Here is a 20,728-nt window from a genome sequence, read left to right as displayed (position 1 = left end):
AGTAAATGATGACATTTAACTCTTTAACCCATAGACCCACACAGACAACAGACATTTTAATTTAGTATGTATTTTATTGTATGCAGTCATTTATGTTTCATGTGGTACAGATCCTTCTGGAAAGCTTCTTCAGTTTTGCTGGGGTTCGTCTCCTGAAAGAGCAAACTGAAAGCATGAGGTATATCCTCCATCCTTAAATTCACATTAACTCTGCAATAAACACTTTAATAATCTATTAACTGAGAAAATAAATATTCTTTGGATTTGCTCGTTTTGTCCACATTTAAATAACTAAAGCTCAGCAATGTGTGTAATTCTAATTTAAACATGTCATTAACGTGTAAGCCTCTTATTTAAAGTCAATCTAAGTGCATCTAACACATTGTTAGCAGTGGAGATCTACTTGTGTATCCACTCATCCGAATATAACAGGTCCTCCAGATCTTACGATCCATATTGCACATACGTAATAAAATATTGTGTGATCCACTAATAAAACACAAAACAATCAAGAAGAAGCTCAAATGGCTAAAGCAAGTCTAAAAAGCTGCTTTGATCTAAAAAATATATATCTCTGTACATTCAGTCTTTTCCAGTAATGACACATGTCCATGGCACAGATTGCTATTGTGAAGAGTGCGGCTTAGGTGGTCTATCGGGTGACTGTGGCGGAAACTGCAGTGGGTTAGTACGCCGGTCTCTCCGTTGGGTAGGCAAATTTAGCTTGGTAGGCCTGGAAACATTCATTCCAGCAGCAAGAACAGTGCCGACACCCCCGGCAGGATGAGAGATGTTGTGCACCGATGCGTTTACAGCAACGTCCACTTTCCCCTCCAACTTCACCAAACGGTTTAGAATATCGTCCAACAGCACAGCAATTGTCCTCTTCAGATCAGCTTCGACAAAAGAAGATATTGTAAATTTTAGGATAATGTAAACTTTAAACCACAATAGTCACACCCATCCTGACCCCTATCTTATTATTGTAATAGCGCCCACAGGGATTAAAAGCAAGCAATGCATGCATGAGTATATTTTAACAGAAATAGAGGAAATCCTAAACCCAGGTAACATGACCTGGTGAAGGTGACAAACAGCTTTCGTTAGTGCACTTGAATAAAGGGATTCTGTATTTCATGTGAGTATATGTGGTATAAAACAGTTTATAAGTACTCATTTATTTACAGCTAAAGCACTTAATGAGGTAAAATGTGACCATGGACAACAAAACCAGTCTTATGGGTCAATTTTTCGCAATTTAGATTTTTACATAATCTGAAAGCGGAATAAATAAGGTTTCTATTGATGTATGAGTTGTTAGAATAGGACAATATCTGGCTGAGATACAACAGTTTAAATATCTGCAATCTGAGAGTGTAAAAAAATCTAAATATCGAGAAAATTGCCTTTAAAGTTGTTGACCAGGGCCACTGTGGCAGGCCATCCACTCACAAAAGTAAAGTTTTTATATATTTAAAGTAGGAAATTTTCAAAATATCTTAACGGAACATGATCTTTACTTAATATCCTAATAATTTTGGGCATAAAAGATAAATCAATAATTTTGACCCAAACAATGTATTTTTGTCTTTGACTAAAAATGTTCCCGTGCTACTCAAGACTGGTTTTGTGATCCAAGGTCACAAATAAACATAGTGCACCTTTTAAAGCACTCAATTTTACTTAAGCAAATGACCACATCTCATAAACAAAACCGTGTTTAATTTGAATAATGTTCTTACCATATCCTGCCATGGAGGTGCCCTGGGGCCCTGAAGGGTTCTGATTCTCCTGGCTGAGGACTTTGACATAGCGATGACTGAGCTCAAGGATCTGCTGGCGGAGCTCAGCGCTGCTCTGGCGACGTGGTTGTGTGACGGTGTAATGAAGCAGCAGCAGACACCACACGAGACCGAAGAGAACCAGCAATATACTCAGTCTGTGCGACATGCTCCTTCGCAGCACACAACCCAGCATTGCAATGCTGCCGAGCTGCCGGCACAGCGGCACCCGTGTTAAGGGGAAGGGGTGGAGACAGGTTTAGAAGAGGGTGGCAGGTCTAACAATGGGAAAAGTGGAAAGGAAAATAAGTTTGGAATGGAGATATAGTTTGAACTTATAGCTCACTGGGATTCAAACAGGTCTTCTGGTGCAAGGACCTTCTGTAAAATACAATAAACAAACAATAGGCACATTTATGTCAGACTTGTAATAAAACTCACTTGCTATCATTTGACATTACAAAGGCATTTACAATATTATACTGTATAAGGCCTAAAATTTAGGTTGAATATTACATACATTTTAATCCTAAAGTAAAATACGCAAATACACTTTGTTAACCTTCAACTTTGTGTCACTGTCAACACTTTCTTTCACTATGCTCACCTTGTTCTCCACACAATCACAAATCACTCATTCATATTGTGGTTAAGACAAATAAAAAATGCAACAGAGAGAAATAGGACCACTCCATAGTCTAACCTAATGCTGAAAACCACTAAAACAGTAAGTAGCACACCTAAACGGAAAAAAAACAGTGATGTGACTGCATACTGGTTATATCTCACATCATGACTGTTTGACTATCTTCCATAGGCTATCTTTTTTATATCCCTGAGATATAAGAGATTTTGAGATAATGACTGAATGTACAGAATATTTCAGTTTGTTATCCACCCTGTCATTCTATTGTGCTCTTCTGTGTTGACACATCGGTGTTACACAATAGCTGCAGTGCATAAGATCTACAGCCAGTTGTATCAATTCTTGTAATTCTATGATTTCTTTGTGTGGGTGTGTAACTTGCAATTAGATTTGGATACCAGAAATATCATCTTTGAATCATTAAAAAGAAGAAGCTATTCAGTGGCAAAAAATATATTGCTGACGTTACCACAACTTTCTAATTAAATCTTATTTGAGTAAATAAGCAGGAACGCAAACTAAGGACAAGAACACTGACATATGAAGGTGTTACAAATGCATATATACAAAGTACCCCTTGAGCATTAATGGAGTACTCGAAACATGCATGCGCATGCTTATCTCAGCTTTTCACAGTATTTGGGTCTAAAGGTCTCAAAACGAAACACAGGATGTGACCATTTCACACTAACCGTTATCACCTTAATACAAGGCCGATTGTGAAATCACACAGCTGGCGAAACCTGCTGATAAAATCGCTAACGGCAAAAGCTAATTGCACTTTATCCGTAATAATACAACTGCAAAGAAAATTACAGAAATTACCTTAAATACAAGGTGTCAGGCTCGATGACTCCACACTCTTGACATCTTATCCGTATGCATGTTGTCCTAGCAAGCTAGCTCCTAAAATATGATTGAAATATGTTTTAATCATATTCATGCCTGCCAGGTAGGCATCTCTCTATAAAATACATCATGTACGCTTTTAGAGGCAACAGGTCTCAAAATGGTATAAAGAAGATCCAGCGCTTTCTTGGTGCGACAAAACTAGGAACTAAAAAGGACACATATTTTGTAGTTCCCTGCGGTGACAACACGAGCTGTTGATGTTGCGTACGACGTTTCGTTACAACCTCACGTGCTCGCCAAAGGGCTGCATGGGAAATGTAGTCCATAAAATGAGAAGCTCGCTGTTGAAACGCAGCACACTAGTAATTAACATGTATTTGAGAGTCATTCGTAATTTATTCATTTTATTTTATTGCGTTTTACCAAGTTTTTACAACGGAAGGAAAACTGGCGGTTGAAAGGACATGTTTGTGGACACGTTGCCTAGCAACACAGACTCTCAATAGTACTTTGTTATAAACAAGATGTGTACAGGCGAGAGGCTGTAGTTCTTAATGACAGACGAAGGAAATAATAATATACTAAAAATAAAAAGTGGAATGGAAAGGATACGCATTGACAAACAGGCAACTAATGCAGTGGACGCGTTTCTAGAATACAGAAGGTGGGTATTTTTTCAAGTGATATGCTAGTAGCTTAAACCTTGAGTGTTGTTAAACGTAGTTTTTGCAAAAAAAATTGCTGTTGTGATTTTTTTCTGCTTTTTTGTTTGATTCATTTTCTTAAGGCAACATCTTTTGTACATCCATTGGTAGTTCTCTGATGCTCATTTGCACTAATGGACTACTTTCATAACTGCATTAACTCATCTACAGCACTGTAACTTTCATAACTGCATTAACTCATCTACTGCACTGTAACTTTCATAACTGCATTAACTCATCTACTTCACTGTAACCTTAATACCTGCATTAACTCATCTACTGCACTGTAACTTTAATAACTGCACTAACTCACCTACTGCACTGTAACTCATCTATTGCATTATTGCATCTATCGCATAACTAACTGCATCTACTCATCTATTGCACTATAACTTCAATAACTGCATTAACTCATCTACTGCACTGTGACTGTATATCTGCATCTACTCATGTATTGCACCGTACCTTTAATAACCACATTAACTCATCTACTGCACTGTAACTTTAATAACCACATTAACTCATCTACTGCACTGTAACTTTAATAGCTAATGTCTGTAACTAATGCACACTCAAGTCACTTGCACTATTGTATAGTCTATATTGTTATCTGTTCATCTAGTCAGTGCTGTAAAGGGGATTTCATTATCCTTTCTCATTGAAATCAATATTTGAGTGTAGGATTGTTGGGGACGATGATGGAGGGCAGCTGTTCTCAGAGGATGAATACAAGAAATACAAAGAGATTATGTTGCCGCGAAGAATGAAGAACCGACTTTATGTCAGTTTTGGTGTCCCGGGACAGATAGACTGCAAACTCATTGGGCCAGAGACACCTTGCTTTTGTACACACAGGTGTGCATTACTACCTACACACACATTTGTTTTTATATTATGGTGGGGACTTTCCATCATATTAAGATTTTAAGTTAGACATTGATTCCTTTATTATTTCCTTTACAAACCGTATTGTTTTGTATCATCGTGAAGCCATCTGGGCCAAACCAGACCTACACAGAAATAATCTCTGCTGTGTTTCATTCTCAGATATAAGCAACACTGCACAGATTTTGAGGAGTTACCAAAGGAAAGGCCTATACTTCAGCCCTGTAGGGCCAGGGGTTGTCAGTGCGTGTCCTATCAGTACGCACATATGAACGGATCTAGGCCAGTGCGCTGCCAATGCAAGCACGCAACCAATGAGCACAGCGAGTCTCCAGGCCACCCATGCAAGAAATGTGAGTTTTGGATACAGAACTCATCTTGTTGGTGTGCTGGTGTCATGGGCATTACTTTTTGAGCTGTACATTTAATAAAGCATAAAATGAATAAAAGTTACCTACCTGCAGGCTCTCAGTGCAGTGGCTATCGGAGTCCATTCACCTGTGGATGTGGTAAGCCTGGATATGCCCATGTGACGTTGGTTGAAACCAAGGAAGAGCGCGTGGCACGGGGTCATCCAGTGGGCAGAGATGTTCCCTATGCCGCCATGGGAGGTCTGACTGGGTTCAGCTCACTGGCAGATGGCTACCTGAGACTGGATCCCAGCGGTATAGGTAATACACATGAGAACAGCAAGCACAATAGACTGCATCACATATTAAGGAGGCATTATATACAATACATCAACAAACAGGATGTTAATATTAGTATAGTACACACCTCAAGAGTCAACATTACCTTTTAATAACATGCATTATGTTAATCTGTTTAACCTGTTTTGTCATTTAGGGGGGGATATCTATAATGTTAAAGAAAGTAATCTTGTCCTTAAGGGAAAGTGTGCTCTTGGCTAACAAATAATTACCTACATACTGGTTGGACAGCATTTCAAAGCATATATTTTGATATTTGTTGACACTGTGGCATTATTCTACATAGGTCCTCTGTCATATAGTACTCTGGAGTCTGATAGTCTGGAGTCAGATCAGGTGTTTGAGAGAGCCAGCACATCACTCTCTCAGACTGCTGGTAAGGACGTCTATTTATATGTGTTGTCATGTATTTTCTAGCTTTAAGTGTAATAGAAATCATTCTTAAAACAAGCCTTAAATATGTAGCCACAATATGTAGAAAACCAGTGGGTCGTAACCTATTTAGTTTCAAATATTGTTAAGAGAAGTATAGGATAGAAACTTTTTTTTTTTCATTTTTGTCAAATATTCAGTCAAATATGTATATTTATCCCCACAGTGCATGAAATGGAAAGAAAATGTAAACAAAAAGATGGAAGAAGCATCCATTTATCAGGCAAGAAAAACTGATTCAGATATATAAATCCTATAGAAATGGTTAATTTGTCAAAAGTCTTTTAACAAGCAAAAATTGCATTGAAACAGCTGCTATAGTGATCTATTCACAAAATACTTATTTGTCAAATATATTATGTGGATTTAGTATTTGATTGTGATCAAAAGGTTCAGTGTGTTATTTGTATAACAATCTATTGACTGAAATGCAATATACATAACTAGTCTCCAGAGGTGTATAAAGACCTTACATAAAGAAGCGTTATGTTTTTATTACCCTAGAATGAGCTATTTCTAACTACATGTTGTTTCTATTGTAGCCTTAAACAGACAAATTTCGTAAATATCGTATCTCTTTCAGTAAACAAGCGAAAAAGTGATGACATCTTGCCAGATTGTCCGACCTCCTCACTCACTTTCTTCCAAGCAAAATCCTTTTTATTTCAGTTTCGATAAAAGTAAGATGTATCGTACAGCTCCAGGTATCCACATAAAGCAACGGTGATTTTGTCCTCCATTGTTGTTGAGATTTCTGCGTCCCCTCGCAACATCATAATCACCTGACTGCTAGAGCAAGCTCCTGATTGGTTAACGCGGCGCGAATTTTCGCCAAAGTTCAGATTTTTCAACTCGAGCGAATCGCGCGAAACGCGCGTATCGCGCGAATCACTCGAACGCTCAATTCGCGCGATTCGCGTCATTCGCGCAATTCGCGTCATTCGCGCAATTCGCTTCATTCGCGCCGCCTCATTCGCGCAATTCGCGTCATTCGCGCCGCCTCATTCGCGCTATTCGCGCCGCAAGTAGGTCTATCGCGTCTTTGCATTGACTTAACATGTAAATCACTCGCGCTTGACGCGCCATTCGCGTTTGGTCTGAACGTAACATAGTCCCGTGTCAGCATCCACAGTGTTTCAAAGGGGAGGGGTAAGGGGGTGGAGTGAGCTGTTGATTGCGATTTGCAACCTCACCACAAGATGCCGCTCAATACACTGAACCTTTAAGATATTCAAGCAAATGTTGTTAAAATATAAGCCTATATAAGAAAAGAAAAATTCACCTTGTTTCTTATATTTGAAGTCTAACATCCAAAATAACTTTAGCTTTTTTGTCAAGTGTATTTCATCATCTCTCACTTATTAATATTGTCATAAAAACTGCAGGTGTTGGACAGAACATCACAATGCAGTCGCTGCTTAAAATTGTTTTGCTACTCTCCACTTTAACCAATAGAGGTCAGTAGTGACACATATGCTGTTTCATTCAGACTAGAATTATCTATGTGAGATTATGCATTTTATTCAATTGGCTTCAAATTGCTCTACACTACTTGGTAATGTTCAGAAGTACAATAGCAATTAAACAGCATAATTAAAAGAGTCATAGTGCTCTATCTATGAGACACAGAGGGCCGTGTGTTCTGTGAACTCTGCAAGCTCTTTGGCTTGTGTTCAATCATTTTATGTTCGAGAAGCAGAAAGAAAGAAGAAACAATTTCACCCTTAATGATTGGTACAGTTCCACTAGAATGGTTTGCTGTATTTGCAGAGCATGGCTAGTCCTCTCTTCCTCATTTTGTGTGTGTGTGTGTATATATCTCAGAATATATTTGAATGTGCTGTTCTGTATTTGTAAGCGTTTTATGACTCATCGTAAGCTCTTCAAGATTCCATTAGATTGGATACGACTTCCCTTTTAAATGTTTATACCGTGTTCCTGTGTTCTGATATCCCTCTTAACTCAATTGCTCTCAAGAACATCTGTCTGTCTCATGGAATGTGCAAATGTGACCTGTGAGGCTTTACTTTGGTGACGTAGGCTGTCGAAATGAGACTAAAAGCAGACTGTTCTCATTACCACTCTTATAATAAAACTCGTGGCTCATTGGTGGGTTTTTCATCTCCACCGACACTCTGCAAATACTTCACTGGTTTATTTAGAAATCTCTTTAGTACTGCTTGCCTTTTGCCTGGTCTTCTTATTTATATTAAGCCTCATTAAGATCCTATTGTGTTACACACCATGCTCATCTTTTTGCTTCTTCAATGACATCTTTAATTTATTCTCTCTTCTTCATCTGAAATCCCTCCGCTCCAAATCTTTGGTTACATAGGAGATGCGTTTAAAGACATTGAGAGCAGGAGCAAGGAAAACACACGATGAAGTGGGTTTAAGTTCAGTATTTATTAAGTTTCCTTTATCTTAATGGGGAGAGCATGGTGCTGACAAGATTATGGGTTCAAATCTGATAAATTTACTGGTAAAATATACCTTGAATGCACTAATGCACCTGTATTTGCTTTTGATAAAGTGTCTGATAAATGCATAGATGTAAACAGTTTAATATTTTTTCTTGTAGATATGCGTTTTTGTTTATTAATCTTATCATTTGGATTAAAGATTCAAATATATCTGTTATCAAGTTGTGCCTTAATAGTAGTTTTTAGGAGATGAAAGGATCTAAGAGGATTTGATGACATTTCTTTCTTCTCTTTGATTAGTCTCACTTTGAGGATTAAATAAAAAAAAGTGTACTCTTAAAACTAAATTAATAGAAAAATAAACCCTAATCTTTAACAATTCAGCTTGTAAAAGGGTATTTAATCCAATAAATTGCATACGAGTAAAGCATTAAGGTTTAGATTGATTTAAAGGGATAGTTCACCCAAAAATGAAATTTCTGTCATTATTCACGCACCCTCTTGAAGCTAACTTTCTTCCGTGGAACATGAAAGAGATTTTTGAAGAATGTTGGTAACTGAACAATGGCGGTACCCATGCACTTGCATTGGTTTTGTGACCATACAATAGAAGTGCATGGTTACCCCTGTTGTTCGGTCACCAACATTCTTCAAACTATCTTCTTTAGTGTTCTGCGTAAGAACGAAAGGCATACAGTTTTGAAATGACAAGAGTATGCGTAAATGATGACAAAATTTTAACTTATAGGGCGACTTTCCCTTTAAAACAACAGTTTTCATTATAAAAGAGCACAAAGATTCTTATATAACCAATGTACATAAATATTTTTTTACGAAAACACATACAAAATAATTACAATCTCCATATACTACATAATTTGTAAAAAAAAAGGTATAACAGCAGTGATGAGAACGAATATGAACTTGTTAAAAATGCATCACAAGAAAAATGAGAACTAGCAGTTTATTAACATAATATCAAATTACCATCCAGGAGAGGTTTTGAATGACGATGAAGAGAAAAATCAGGACAACATTTCAAATAAAAGAGATAGAATACATGTTTAATTAATCTGATTAAATTCAGCAGATCTGTGCCAATAAAGCGATTCACATTGAAATCAGATTAATTTCCTTCCTTCCTCTGGTACAGCACATGAATTAGAATTTTGAGCTGAAATGAGCAATAATCGCAGAAGTGATTAAGGCAGCCATCAAGCTGGTATCGGGCCTTGTTTTAGGAATAACTAAGGTTTGTCGGAACAAAGATCACTTTTCAAACTTTTCAGGTGGCTTCATTTGTCTATGAAACACATTTGGTCTCTTTTTGACCCGAGCAGGTGTCCAAGGGAAGCTTTCAGTGTGTCTTAAACGCAAACAATCTACAAACGCACACCTGTGTCCGAAGAGACTGAACACAGTAAATGTAAGCTAGCGGAAGGGATGATGTCTGATCTGAAAGGTGACAGATCGATTTACTGTGAGCGTTTGATGACGGTGTGTGTGTGGATATCAACCCCCATTTCACAAATCCTTTGGTGTAGCATTCTGACTTTAAGCTTCTTTTCCCATATAAGTCAACACTGTGCAAAATATATTGTGGTCTTGTGAACATATATAAAAACACCTTTTACACCCTCCACCCAATTTTTCTGTTAATAGTGTATCACATTTGTAATTTCCACCCTTTTCCATCTTTGATTATGTACAGTATTGTTTTAGCTTTCTGTGGTTGAAATTACATTTTAAGGATTAATGAAACAAACTGAGAATCATTTATCTTGGTATGGTTATTTTCATAACTAGCCACAACTGTAGAATAATTGTAATATTTGGAAAAGTAGTTTTTGAAAATTGGTTTATGTTACTTAACTCTTTATTTGGATTATAGTTGTAATAAAAAATTGGTGACATGAATGATTATTTTTAAGTATAAGATTTAAGGGTGGGTCTGGATAATGATATATTGAAACAAAATCTACACATAGAGGCATTTGAAAATAAGCAAACATATACGATGAAGATTTCACAAGACATTGAAGAAATTAATGATACCTTAAGTGAAGAGGCAATGAAATTCCCCATCATAAACCCATTTTAAAACACAATGAACAAGAAAAAAGTCAACATTTCAAACTTCGAGAAAGAACTTTATGGCTTCCGCTTGGGAGTCTAATCTCCTCGCTATGGAAACCTTTCTGAGGTTTTCAGAGCAACTGATGTGCTGTGCTCCTGAAGTCGCCATGGTGCTGTGATTGACAGGTGTTTAAGGAGGAACAGTTGAGAGTAGAAAATATTCATCGCTTGTTTATTTCATAAACGCTTATAACTCGTCATTCCACAGTGGAGCTGTCAGTCAATAATATATTTCAAGATGTGGATACGAAACTGCTTCATTCCAAGTCGTGACCAGACCGCTTGCTACACTAAGTCAAGAACCTGCATATGTCCAACAAACTAATCACAAAGCTCTTCTGTTCTGACTTCATTAATAGTCTATTTATATTACATTGAATTGCATTGAAGCCTCGTAAAGTGTCGCCTCAAGAGTGTCTCCCATAGGCCTGACAGATTGCTTCACAATTGTCATAGACTTTTCGTGTGATGTCGAAAAGAACAACATCAATTACCATGAATCAAAGCGGTGAGACCTAAAAGTGCGTCAAGACAATTGCTTTTTCAATTTCTTTGTTAGAAAGCTTGAAAATCGGATCGAAGCTGGAACTGTGCCGTGGCTTGAGGTGCTCCTGCTCGTCTTCAATTCTTTCTTCTGCTCAATGGTGCTTTGAAGGCTGGGGGAGGAGGAGGAATAGAGGGTGAAACAGAGATGAAGACTGGTGTTGTTATTTATTCAAACCAGCTCCGTGAATGTGAGCGGGGACACCAATGCAAGCATGAAATAAACGTGGCTGTTGAAAATCAATAAAGGTTCACTGTAATAAAAGTTGTTTTCTATTGCTTGTGCATCAAAACTTCCAGATTCTCCCTCTTATTGCATTTAAAATATCTTAAATATCCTCAGACCCACAATGGTGCTGTAACAAAGTGATCTTGTGTGAAATCTGCAATTTTTTGTGTCCTGAAATTGTCCGCTTTCCGAATTTCCGAAATGCCCCTCAGGTCAAAGATCCAGTTTTGTCCACCTGTGGGCAGTTGCAAAACTTAGAAAGCAGATACGGATCTGACTCGCTCATGCCAATTTATCAAGAGATCATTTAACTTTTAGACAATAAATGCCTGGAGTTGGGTGTAGACAATACAGAAATAAATGCTGAAAGAATAAATGTGAGGAGGAAACAGACTGCTTTATAGCGAAGTTTTCTGCTTTATGGATTAAACCTTTGAGAAAAAAGACATTGAGGAAAAGAGAGAGATAAGAGAGAGAGATGTGGAAAAAGAGAGAAAGGGACAATTGGTGTTTGAGTGGAGGGAAATTAGTTTGACGTTCTTATCTTGGACCACTCACTTAGCGTTTCTTAAGTCTTTTCTGTAACATAAAGGATTTCATGTAATATGTTTATGTAGATATGGACTGCAGGGACAGAAACAAGAACAGTTATTGCGCATAGTGAGTCAGACAATTGTGTGCGTAAGTGAATGGGTGCGTAACTGCTTTCTCAGACAACTAACCTCTAGGTATTAAAAGGACTTAATACTACTGTAAATTATAATACTTAAATGAACCCTCTTGATACGTGGATTAATGTCCTTAGGTGTCTAACTCAGAATTCAAGAAATATGACTCTAATTTGGTTTAACATATGGTTTAAACAATAAAGAAAAAAATGAATAGTTTGTATACAGACGATATATGTTTAAAATTGTATACAGACAACAAGTCTCTTGTTCTCTGTTTGCCTGGTTTCTTGACAGACATGATTGGATTGACAGCTCAAAGTCATTGCACTGGTCAGACAAAGACGCATGTTTTATTAAAGTTATATCCTTTGTCTCTCACCTTTGACCCTGAACCTCTGATTTTCCTCAAGCCTGAAGGCATAGCACCAGAGAGGACAGCTGTCCCCACAGAATGTGCTTCCAACATTCATGTTCTTCTCTTAAATGATTTTAAAGAGCTTCTTAATCATTTTTTTCAATGGGCGAATAAGCATATACTGTAAAACAATGTGTTATGTATACAGATGGACATCATTGACTGCAGATTAATTCATTTGTGATGTATTTGCTTTCAAAGCTTTAAACATACTATTCATTAACTCTGTATGGAGGAGAGAGAGAGAGACAAAGAAAAAGGACAAGCGTCCAAGTGTAACAACAACTGCAAAATTGATTGTGCACATAATTATCTTCAGTTGTTAAGGACAAAAGACGGCATTCTACAGTAGCACCACAGCATTTTCCTTATCACAAAACAGCCTCATTCATCAACACCAAAAGCATATTATCACTGTTGTCATTGTCATGAATGCAGTTGGTGGTAAGTGAGGATTGTGTTCCTTATATGAAAATGAATGCTAGTTTACCGTAAAATATTTTAAGACAGGTGTTGTGGAATGACTGGATATCCGACAAAACCATTATAGGATCTGTGACTCAAGGAAGCACACACACACACTAAACCATTTTCTATGCCCCCCACTCCTCCTTTTCACCGTTAACCCTTTCATCTAAGTGTCTTGAACACACGTCATCATTTGCACATCTGGCAAATCTAAGGCATTTTATTTCATTCCTGAATCAATCTTAAGTATTCCATTTCCTGTTCGATGTTTATGTTACATTTATTATGTTGAAATGTGAAAATACCCCGCAATCCGTATGCATAGTGTTTTGGGGGCACTGCATTTTTGTTAAAGCAATGATGTCAGACATTTCTGAAGAAATTGTTGAAATATACCAGAGTAGGCCTACTTTGCTTCAAGTCAAAATGTCTGATTGAAGTACAGAACAGCATGCAACGTACGTTAAAGGATAAAGATTTGTTCACGTCCCGACATCAGAACAGCTAGTGGACCCTAGAAGTCCTCTCAGGTCAAAAATGGCATGTTCAAATAAAGATTGCTATTGTTTCTCATCTCACTACCCAGTGGGCAATTGATGTTAAATAGACATCAAATTGACGTCAAACATCGGCATCAAAGAATTGGTCAAAAATGCAAATCAAATCGATGTCAAAATTTGACATCAAATTGACATCAAGTTTTGACGTTAATTTGATTAGCAATTTCTTTTACATTTTTTAACAAATTGATGTCCTATTCTAGACCAATAAATAATGAAAGAACAGTACTTAATGTAAGACATGTTTTATTAAATACAATCAGCTACAATTCCAGAAATTTAAAATGTTCTTAAACCACTAATAAATATAAAATCCTCCTTGAATTACTTTTTAATTAAATATTAACATTTAAATTGATATATAAATATTAAGTGATCTGGAAAAAGCCATCACATGACAAAATTGTACATATTACAGGTTTTGATATCATATGAAAGCTCTCAAGCCCTTTCCATTTGTTAAAAACATTTACATTTACGTGTAGTTATTTAGCAGACGCTTTTATCCAAAGCGACTTACAGTGCACTTATTACAGGGACAATCCCCCTGGAGCAACGGGGAGTAAAGTGTCTTGCTCAAGGACACACTGGTGGTGGCTACTAGGATAGAACTAGCAACCTTTTGATTTACCAGTTCAGTGGTTTAACCCACTAGACCACCCACTCCATAAAAACAATTTGTAAATTAAATAAAAACAGTTTTGGAAAGGGCTTAATAGCTTTCATATGATACTAAAACCAGTATTTTTTATTTCACCATGTGATGGGTTTTCCCAGATCATATCCCAAATGAACAAAAATAATTTTGATAAACAATTGGCTTAAGGCCTACTTATTCAGAATCTGAACACACATCAATCGCCGATTTCCCCTTTTGTCGTCCCATACCCCCACATCTATCGGGAGCAGACCGGAGATTTTTTAGCTGTATTTTTTTATTTCAGCCTCTGATAATGAAGGTTTGGACTGCTGTAGTGCACCTAAATGAAGATGAAACCACAATTAGCACACCTTTTAAGACATTAAAATATACCTAACATTTTTCAGCAACCATCACTTGTACATAGAAGTTAATGCAAGTTGCTGCTCTTAAATGTTTATTAACACTAAGATGTTCCCAGGTTTAAATAAGTATCTGTTAAATTTAGAAATGTGCACTACTTGCAAATATTTAAGAGTTGTTAAATGTTTTAAATGTGTCAGTTTACTAAGATAAGATTGTAATTTAAGCATTACATGTTTAATTTACTTAAAATGTAGCATATGTTGATAGACACTACATCCTCTAATCATACAAGAAAAGTAATGTAGTACCTATTATAACACGACATAGCCGTGTTTTCCAAAGGCCTTCTTCAGCCCTGAGCCATCCATATTCATTGTTGACATCAATTTGTTTGTAAGAATTCTGAAAAAAAAGACAACCATATCAGTATTCAATGATTGTTAAGATTGTTGAACAATACAACTAAGTGACCAGAACAGCTGAGAAGTTTTCCTTTGAGCACAGTAACACAAATGGTCATTGAACCAGCTTTTGGTACCTTTAGTAGTGTGGGCTGGTCCTGCTTGACACAGTGGACCTTCTACCAGGACATTTTAGAACACTTCATCAGTGTGTATCAAATTATGAATTATAATTATGGGTATGTTTCGCTTTGTCGCATAGCATCGGTAAAGAGATTCAAATGAGGGCATTTTTATTTTATCCGAATATTAATTGCAAAACTAACATTACTCACTGACATTTCTAAATCGTTAACTCAACGTTACACGCTTAATGGATCGCACATTAACATTACCTCAGAAATCTTCACGGTACTTCTGGCGGGATATTTCAACTCACCAGATTCTAATATATCGCCAAGTCATATATTTCATCAAAACACAATCTTCTAGGTTTTCAAAGTTACCCAATATAACGTATTTTTTATTTCATGAGATGTTTATTACTCACCTGATAAAAAGCGACAACCTTGTCCAATGCTTCGACCGCATAGCAAACACTGGCCTCTACGCAAGACGTGATGACGTACGTTTCAACGGTCAACGTAGTAAATCCTCCAAATATTTTTATAAATTTTATATTTTTACGTGTATGTATAAAATAATATGTTATACTACATTTGCATCAAATTTCACACAAAAAATAAATTAATTGTTGTAGTCCATTCACTAACTTCAGCTGCTGAGAAACCCGGAAATGTGAAATAGGCCATGGCGCCGTCTACAGGTGGTATTAAGAAATACATAAGACAGATAATAAATGGGCATTAAAACTACAGAGAATGAATGGGCATTGTAGGCCCAACATTTTTCATAATAAAATTAATGATTAATTAATGATTATTAATAAAAATTAAGGAAAAATAAAAATTTATAAAATATTTATAAGAGTTTTTTGACTAAAATGAACATGAAGTTGTAATACTGTAAAAATGGTACATACATTATAAGGTATTACAATTTTATGAGTATTTTCAATTACAGCAATGTTTTTCTAATTTTACAGTAATATAATATCACTATAAATAACAAAAATAAGGATACATAATACTTTATGTGGGGTTACAGCAAAAATGCTGCTTTTGTTTTTAATATTTTAAATTGTAATTACATCTGAATGTATTATTGGCAAATCAGTATATTTTCTTGTAAAATTTAACAATCACTGTTTCCTTTTATTTCAGCATGAGTATTTACATACTTTTAAAAAAAGTGTTTTTTACCACAGAAGTTACAGCAGTCCACTTTCATGTACAAATCCAACAACTGCTTCAAAAGATGTGACAAATAGATGCATTTTGAGGGGCCAGTTAGAAGAAAAATGCTATTTCAACTGGATTTACATTGATGTCAATATGATGTCAATACAACATCAAATGAATGCCTATAATGCAACGTTGATTTGACGTCATTTCAATGTCAAACATATTGGGCTATACTTACATTAACCAATTTCAGTATGGGATAAACCTCATATTTTCACCTCATTAAAAACCTTGAAGAATTTAATGTATGATTTGAATTTGAAATGATGTGGTGCACCATCTTGATCAAATCTTGTCTGAAATTTGACGTCAAATTGACATCGAGGTGCCCGCTGGGTACCCTTGTGTTCAGCGCAAAATAGCGTCCCCACAACCTCCCACACATTTAAATGAGCACCAAACAAGAATTGTGTGCGTTGTAAAGCGGTGATGACAGAGGATTTAATCCATGACGCGGGCTCGCGCGCATCAAAAAGAGTCGCGCTCGTTGACGCGTGGGCTCCGCTCTTCACGGCACGAGCGTGCAGGTATAAAACCAGACGGTGCACGAGTCGAAACCCAGAAAATCGAAGACGACACCCCTCGATCAAGAAGTGCCATCAAGACCTCATTCAAGGCAATGTAGGTTTACCATTTATATCAAGCTATTATTATTTAGATCAAACTTTTGGACGCTTTGACACAGCAGTCCGGATAAAGTTCTTTTTTTCTTACAGGAATCTAGACAGTGATTTATTTATTCTATACATAAATATAACATGACGTTTTAATGTCTGTGTTAAATTATTAAGTGTTAAAGAATAACAACGTTAACAGACGTTAAAACGTCTTTAACTCGTGTTGAGGTTTTTCATTAGGCTATTAGGCTGTTTGATGGAATATTTGTTTCAGATGACGTGTTAAGACAAACACTTTTGTTTTGTTTTATCAGATGCATGCTAACATGAAATTGTGGATCGGCTGGGTAGCGTGCGCCTTCATCCTGTTCGTCTGCTTGGGAACACTCACGGAAGCGTATCCAGCAAAACCCGACAACCCGGGAGAGGACGCACCTGCGGAGGAGCTCGCCAAATATTACTCTGCATTAAGACACTACATCAACCTTATCACAAGGCAGAGGTGAGAGCCTTACTATTTACCATATAGAAGATGTTCATCAATGTCACCTCAAAACAACTTCTTATTTATTATAAAATGTATCATTAAGTCTATTTTTTGCAAACCTTTGGAATTGTGACGCATTTCCCCACAAAATATGGTTATTTTTCTTTACAAAAGCAAGGTATTAATCCACAGACAAACCGCTGATTCTCTAATGAACTGCTTCCCACAGCGCTGTACATGTATTTCTTTATTGTGTTAAAACAGTGGGCAACGGTTTTGTGATAATAATATTTCTTTCGTGGCAAAAAATACACAATCCCTTCTAAAAGTCTTATTTCTGAGGCAAGTGTAAGTCAAAATATCAGACTTTTTCCTAAAGAATGGTTATAAATGCAATGCAGTTGCTATCTAAAGAAAATGGAAATTTTCATGGAAAAAAAATATCACAAGGAAGTTTACAATTCTTCTTCAAAATGTAATCTTGTCTTTTGTCACAGGTATGGCAAAAGGTCCAGCTCTGACACCCTTATTTCAGACCTTCTGCTTGGTGAAACAGAGTCCCACCCTCAGTCAAGGTAAATTTTTAACAAATGTGTTCGGACAGCTCCTTCTTCTTCTTTCACTATGATATTGTAAGGATCCCTCATCGTGTTCCACTCTCCTTAAAGTAAACAATATTACCAAATTTATTTAGCAAATGATCAGGTAATGTTCACCCATGGAAAGCCACTGTATCCAATTTTGTTCCACGATGAACATTTATGTCCTTTTTTATCCACAGATATGAGGACCATTTGGTGTGGTGATCTCTAATATTGTGTTTAGCTAATAACATCCATGTATCATCCTGTAACTTTTTGATGCAACGGCAACCAGATCTCATCAAATTGAAATTCTCTGCAACATCAAGATGAACAACATCCTGTGAAAGACCACAGACACAAACAGGAGGAAACATAGAGGACCATTCAAATAACTGTTACACATCAAATCACTAAACAGGAGAAATGTCTGAACGCAAGTGTGTCACATGTTCCAGCATATATAGTTCTATTAAAAACAGTCTTGTTAAAATTTGTGCTCTCTCTAGACTCATCAAGGATCGATCAGCCGTCAAACAGAGTGTACAAAAACTGTGTATGCCTATTGTGTTCATTGTATGCCCGTACCACCAAATATCAAAAGAGAACATTACTGTCTGTACAGTATAACAGTGATAATAAAATTCACAATTTGAAAGAGTTTACTTTTCTCTTTTGTTCTCTCTATAAAGACGTGTCAGTCATATTTAAGACTAGGCTAATGTAATGGAAAACAAAAGGAAAGTTGGTACAAGAGAATGGGAACTTTGATGAAAATCTTTAATTCTAACAAAAAGGCAATGCTTTAAAAACGCCTACTGTTTAAATGTGGCTAGAGCCTCATTGTTCTTGACAAAATAATAATGTTTGAACAGCTCCATATTGCTGTTTAAAATTGTTCAGTTTTGTAGTCCAAATGAAGAAATTAACCTATTGGTCAAATATTGATTTTACTCGTTTGTAATAATAATAATATTTGAACAGCTCCATATTGCTGTTTAAAATTGTTCAGTTTTGTAGTCCAAATGAAGAAATTAACCTATTGGTCAAATATTGATTTTACTCGTTTGTCTCGAGTAAACTCCATCGAGTTTCGAGACCATCGAGTTTACTCGATGGTCAAATTTTACCGAATAGTTATAGAAAGACTAGTTCTATCATAGTCACCAATTCTATTTTCTATTCCATTGGAAATGACTGAAAAAAAAAATTGCACGGCAAAGCTTATTGCAGCAAAGCTGATCAGGAGCTATCCTTGTCAGATTTGCAGACATGTTTTTGGATACAAAGTACGATAGATAGACATATAAATATTACTAAACATAATGCCATAAAAACTTGGCAATCATGGTACAGAATTTATAATGTCAATGATCCTATGACGTTCCACTTCATATGTTAATTATTGATTTTCTTGGATTCCGTGGATTATAGCCTTACTTTCCACCATGTGAAGCTTTCTAACAAGCTTAAAAATCTCATACAAGGTTTCTACAAAGAAAGCCCTATTCAACCTGTAGGGATGGTGGAATCTTAATCCTCTGCAGACCAGCTAAATACTAAAAAATCAGAACATGGGAGTGAACAATACTGTCATAGAATGTGAATTTTGAACGTGCGTTTAAATTCTTCATTAACTTATATAACATACATTTAAATCACAAAAACAGCCGTCCACCTTCGAAATGTTGCAAAATGACTAAGTATTCTTTGTGTTGCTGACGCATTATAAAAGCTTATTCATGCATTTCTGACCTCAAGACTTGACAACTGTAATACACTACTAAGTGGTTGTCCTGCATTATCAACAAACAAACTACAGTTAGTTCAAAATGCAGCTGCCAGAGATCTAGCCAGGTCCAGAAAATACGAACACATAAACCCCAGTTTTATCATCCCTTCACAACGGTTTAGCCTCTACCTACATTAAAGAGCTTCTATCTTATTACAAGCCATCATGCTCTCCAACATCTCAAAACTCTGGACTTTTGATAACACCTAGAATAACAATCCACCAAAGGGGCGTAGAGCTTTCTCATACGTATAAACTACACTCTGGAATAGCCACCTGATACTATTTGAGGGTCAGACACACTCTCCAAGTTTAAATCTAGATTAAAGACAGATATTTTCTGCCAAGCATTCTGCCATATAAATTAAGTAATTAATGAACAGAAGCAAGGCTAATTATTCGCTTTTTTCCATCCTCCCCCGCCTCGGGATGCCCATCCCCAAAGTATGGAGAGATTACGCCAGGACCAGATGAACGTCATATGCCCATCCCTAACTAAAGATTACGCCAGTTCCAGCTGAACATCCCGTGCCATCCTCCTGCAAGAGCCTGCAGACTGACTGACCATCCCAGCTCCATCTCAAACAATTCCATTACCACCCAAGAGCAAAGTGACCATTTGAGCATCCCAGCTCATTTTCTCTGCTTTTTCTGTTTTTGTCCTGTTAAACTGCTTTGGAATATCCACACTGTGAAAAGCACTATATAAATACAATTTTATTAAATTTAAGTCCTGAAATTAAAATCACACCACACAATTCAAGGCACTTATCATGACTATGTTGCTTGCTACTGAAAGACTTGAAAATACAAATTCTTGTGGTGCTATCAGTCAATAGTCAGGACTCACTTTTCAATGTTTATTGTTGACTGTTGTGTACTGTTTCACACAACATTAAATCATAATAGAAAGTATTAAAAAAAGATATGTTCAAAATACTTCAGTGTTTTTTATAGAAGAGTGTTCAAGTGGACTGCACCGTGGTAAATTAAGCATTTATGTGTATTTTGTATGTTAATTTGTA

The 20,728-nt window shown here is 36.5% G+C and overlaps 3 protein-coding genes and 1 long non-coding RNA gene across 10 annotated transcripts; 2 read left to right on the top strand and 2 right to left on the bottom strand.

Annotated features, from left to right (window-relative positions):
* Positions 1–54: 54 nt before the first annotated feature.
* ccdc126 (coiled-coil domain containing 126) lies at positions 55–5,462 on the bottom strand. Of its 4 annotated transcripts, none has more exons than XM_056741045.1 (4): positions 5,327–5,462; positions 3,253–3,333; positions 1,743–2,162; positions 55–896 (listed from the first exon to the last, which is right to left on the bottom strand). In XM_056741045.1, the coding sequence occupies exons 3-4, from the start codon at positions 1,975–1,977 to the stop codon at positions 625–627; spliced, it is 507 nt and encodes a 168-aa protein (XP_056597023.1). In that variant the 5' UTR covers positions 1,978–2,162; positions 3,253–3,333; positions 5,327–5,462; the 3' UTR covers positions 55–624. The 4 variants fall into 4 exon arrangements, with proteins under 4 accessions (XP_056597023.1, XP_056597025.1, XP_056597022.1 ...); XM_056741047.1 differs by having other exon boundaries at positions 1,743–2,059; XM_056741044.1 differs by lacking the exon at positions 5,327–5,462 and having other exon boundaries at positions 3,253–3,636.
* On the top strand, positions 3,705–20,655 carry fam221a (family with sequence similarity 221 member A). 4 transcript variants are annotated; one of them, XM_056741039.1, is made up of 8 exons: positions 3,715–3,943; positions 4,665–4,838; positions 5,031–5,221; positions 5,333–5,539; positions 5,865–5,954; positions 6,177–6,233; positions 7,396–7,467; positions 11,129–13,566. In XM_056741039.1, the coding sequence occupies exons 1-8, from the start codon at positions 3,834–3,836 to the stop codon at positions 11,251–11,253; spliced, it is 1,026 nt and encodes a 341-aa protein (XP_056597017.1). In that variant the 5' UTR covers positions 3,715–3,833; the 3' UTR covers positions 11,254–13,566. The 4 variants fall into 4 exon arrangements, with proteins under 4 accessions (XP_056597021.1, XP_056597017.1, XP_056597018.1 ...); XM_056741040.1 differs by lacking the exon at positions 11,129–13,566 and adding an exon at positions 20,149–20,655 and having other exon boundaries at positions 3,716–3,943; XM_056741041.1 differs by lacking the exon at positions 11,129–13,566 and adding an exon at positions 9,587–10,119 and having other exon boundaries at positions 3,716–3,943.
* LOC130415383 (uncharacterized) lies at positions 13,685–15,470 on the bottom strand. Its single transcript, XR_008905916.1, has 3 exons — positions 15,413–15,470; positions 14,770–14,863; positions 13,685–14,435 (listed from the first exon to the last, which is right to left on the bottom strand). It is a non-coding gene; the product is annotated as an uncharacterized LOC130415383 (long non-coding RNA).
* On the top strand, positions 16,633–18,526 carry npy (neuropeptide Y). The gene is made up of 4 exons (XM_056741048.1): positions 16,633–16,847; positions 17,158–17,345; positions 17,828–17,905; positions 18,112–18,526. Exons 1-4 carry the CDS (start codon positions 16,656–16,658, stop codon positions 18,134–18,136), a joined length of 483 nt encoding a protein of 160 aa, XP_056597026.1. The 5' UTR covers positions 16,633–16,655; the 3' UTR covers positions 18,137–18,526.
* Positions 20,656–20,728: the final 73 nt, after the last annotated feature.

The sequence above is a fragment of the Triplophysa dalaica genome, chromosome 25 (genome assembly GCF_015846415.1).
Source record: "Triplophysa dalaica isolate WHDGS20190420 chromosome 25, ASM1584641v1, whole genome shotgun sequence".
NCBI classification, from domain to species: domain Eukaryota; kingdom Metazoa; phylum Chordata; class Actinopteri; order Cypriniformes; family Nemacheilidae; genus Triplophysa; species Triplophysa dalaica.
Note: the sequence above shows the minus strand (reverse complement) of the source record. Positions and strands in the feature narration are given on the sequence as shown.